The sequence below is a fragment of the Bison bison genome, unplaced genomic scaffold (genome assembly GCF_000754665.1).
Source record: "Bison bison bison isolate TAMUID 2011002044 unplaced genomic scaffold, Bison_UMD1.0 scf7180017864056, whole genome shotgun sequence".
NCBI lineage: Eukaryota > Metazoa > Chordata > Mammalia > Artiodactyla > Bovidae > Bison > Bison bison.
Window position 1 is genome coordinate 2,446,644 of NW_011494628.1, and position 2,440 is coordinate 2,449,083.

General features: G+C 42.0%; 1 protein-coding gene across 5 annotated transcripts in view; it reads left to right on the plus strand.

Moving 5' to 3' along the window:
- FRY (furry homolog (Drosophila)) overlaps nt 1-2,440 on the plus strand; it is a 307,846-nt gene that overhangs the window by 252,992 nt on the left and 52,414 nt on the right. For all 5 annotated transcript variants that reach the window (XM_010835917.1, XM_010835913.1, XM_010835916.1 and 2 more), the window contains one exon: nt 1,173-1,294. In XM_010835917.1, the coding sequence (XP_010834219.1) occupies nt 1,173-1,294 (122 nt within the window). The remainder of the gene's footprint in view (nt 1-1,172; nt 1,295-2,440) is intronic.

Sequence of the window (2,440 nt, forward strand, 5' to 3'; positions counted from 1 at the left end):
AAATAGATGTTTTTCTGGAACTCTCTTGCTTTTTTGATGATCCAGTGGATGCTGGCAATTTGATCTCTGGTTCCTCTGCCTTTTCTAAATCCAGCTTGAACATCTGGAAGTTCACAGTTCACGTATTGCTGAAGCCTGGCTTGGAGAATTTTGAGCATTACTTTACTAGCCTGTAAAATGAGTGCAATTGTGTGGTATTTTAAGCATTTCTTTGGCTTTGCCTTTCTTTGGATTGGAATGAAAACTGACCTTTTCCAGTCCTGTGGCCACTGCTGAGTTTTCCAAATTTGCTGGCATATTGAGTGCAGCACTTTCACAGCATCATCTTTCAGGATTTGAAATAGCTCAACTGGAATTCCATCACCTCCACTAACTTTGTTTGTAGTGATGCATCCTAAGGCCCACTTGACTTCACATTCCAGGATGTCTGGCTCTAGCTGAGTGTTCACACCATCGTGATTATCTGGATCGTGAGGATCTTTTTTGTATAGTTCTTCTGTGTATTGTTTCCACCTCTTCTTAATATCTTCTGCTTCTGTTAGCTCAGTTCAATATAGAATTTAACGTGCAGAAAGCTCAGGTAGGGGCTGGTGGTGCCTCCTTACAGGGTGTCTCAGAGACCTGACTGGTTTGTGGGGAAGAAAGGCTTTCTCACCGCTCAGCAGTGTCAGTGCTGTGAATGGCGTTCTCTGAGAGTCTCACACATGGATCCCCCCGCTCTTAGCACAGAGGCACCGAGTAGACAGCAGAGGTTGTATCTTCAGTGTGTCCTACAGCGTTTGGCGACTTCACCTACAGTGTGATCCTGATAGAATGTTACCTCTGCACATTCTGAAGTGTATAAAGGGGGTCTGTGTCTAAATCTGTGCTTTATTTGACGTGTTACATCATTTCATTTAAGACAAAGAACCTGTTACGTGCTGAATGAACACTGTCCTGGTGAATTGAGAAGTTTTAATTTTGTGAGCAAAACATATGAAAAAGTATGTCTCCATCCAGTTAAGTAGCTCTATTTTGAGTGTGCTCTTAAGCTTTATAAGACTGAAATTTTCCACCAAATTAATAAGTAAATTAAAAAAAAAAATGTTTGTTGCCCCTTTGGAGTTAGAACTGTGTATATGGTTGTGCAAAATGATAGTTACATTTTTGACAGTTTGTGTGTTTTGTTGAAGGGCGTTTGGTCCACTTTGGTGCCACGAGGACATCACACCCAAAAATCAGAATTCAAAGAGTGCTGAACAACTCACCAACTTTCTACGTCACGTTGTATCCGTGTTCAGAGATTCCAAATCAGGTACTTCATCCTGTTTCTACAAAGCCCACTTTCAGCATTTTTCTGCAACGGAGCTCATTCTCCCCGTACAGCTACACACTGTGTGTGTATTTATGTGTGCGTGTGTGTGTGTGTGTGTAAAATTCTCCATTTGGCAGCAATAGCCAAGGAATATTCACAGAGGGTAGTGAAGCTTTTTCCGGTGTGCCTAACTTAATGATAGTTAACGTCACACGTAGTTGCATGATGCTCTAGCAAACGATTTCCCCAGTGTCTCTGTTCTCTTGCTTTATTTCCCTCACTACAACAAAACGGTGCCTGTATTAATTTTATTTAAAGAAGGCCATGAGAAAGAAATTTTATTCACTGTCATCAGACTCAACTGGGAGAAAATGGTCCGTCTTGCAAACTGGGTTTTTCTTAAATAAGAATAATTTTTCAATAAAATGTTTTGGGCTTTAAAAGTATTTGCTGACAAGTCCTGTGCCAGTGACCACTCAATATTCTGAACATGGTCTGATGCTAATTTAGACACTAGTAGCCATACAATAGGAGAAGGCAATGGCAGCCCACTCCAGTATTCTTGCCTGGAAAATCCCATGGGCGGAGGAGCCTGGTAGGCTGCAGTCCATGGGGTCGCTAAGAGTTGGATACGACCGAGCAAACTTCACTTTCACTTTTCACTTTCATGCATTGGAGAAGGAAATGGCAACCCACTCCAGTGTTCTTGCCAGGGATGGTGGAGCCTGGTGGGCTGCCGTCTCTGGGGTCACACAGAGTCAGACACGACTGAAGTGACTTAGCAGCAGCAGCAGCAGCAGCCGCACAATATTTAAGCCCTTAGCTGGATTCCATTCAGATCAGCTTGGGCAGAGCTGATATGTGTATGAAATTTAAATTTGGTTCCTCAGCCTGATAAACAGCTATCTCTGCCTTTTCTCACTCAGCAGGCTGGCCATAGTAAATATGTCTCAGTGGCTCTTCTGGCTGCTCTGATAATTAGCACATTTTACAGTTTGAAACATTCCAGATAAGCCACATATCTTTTCATTATCAGAGGATACATGCTAAGAAACAAAAAATACTGTTAAACTGAAATGGGAAAGTTGTTCCCAGAATGGAATTGCCATTTCTTGTTTTGAGTTTCCCCTTTGGAATTTGTTTAAA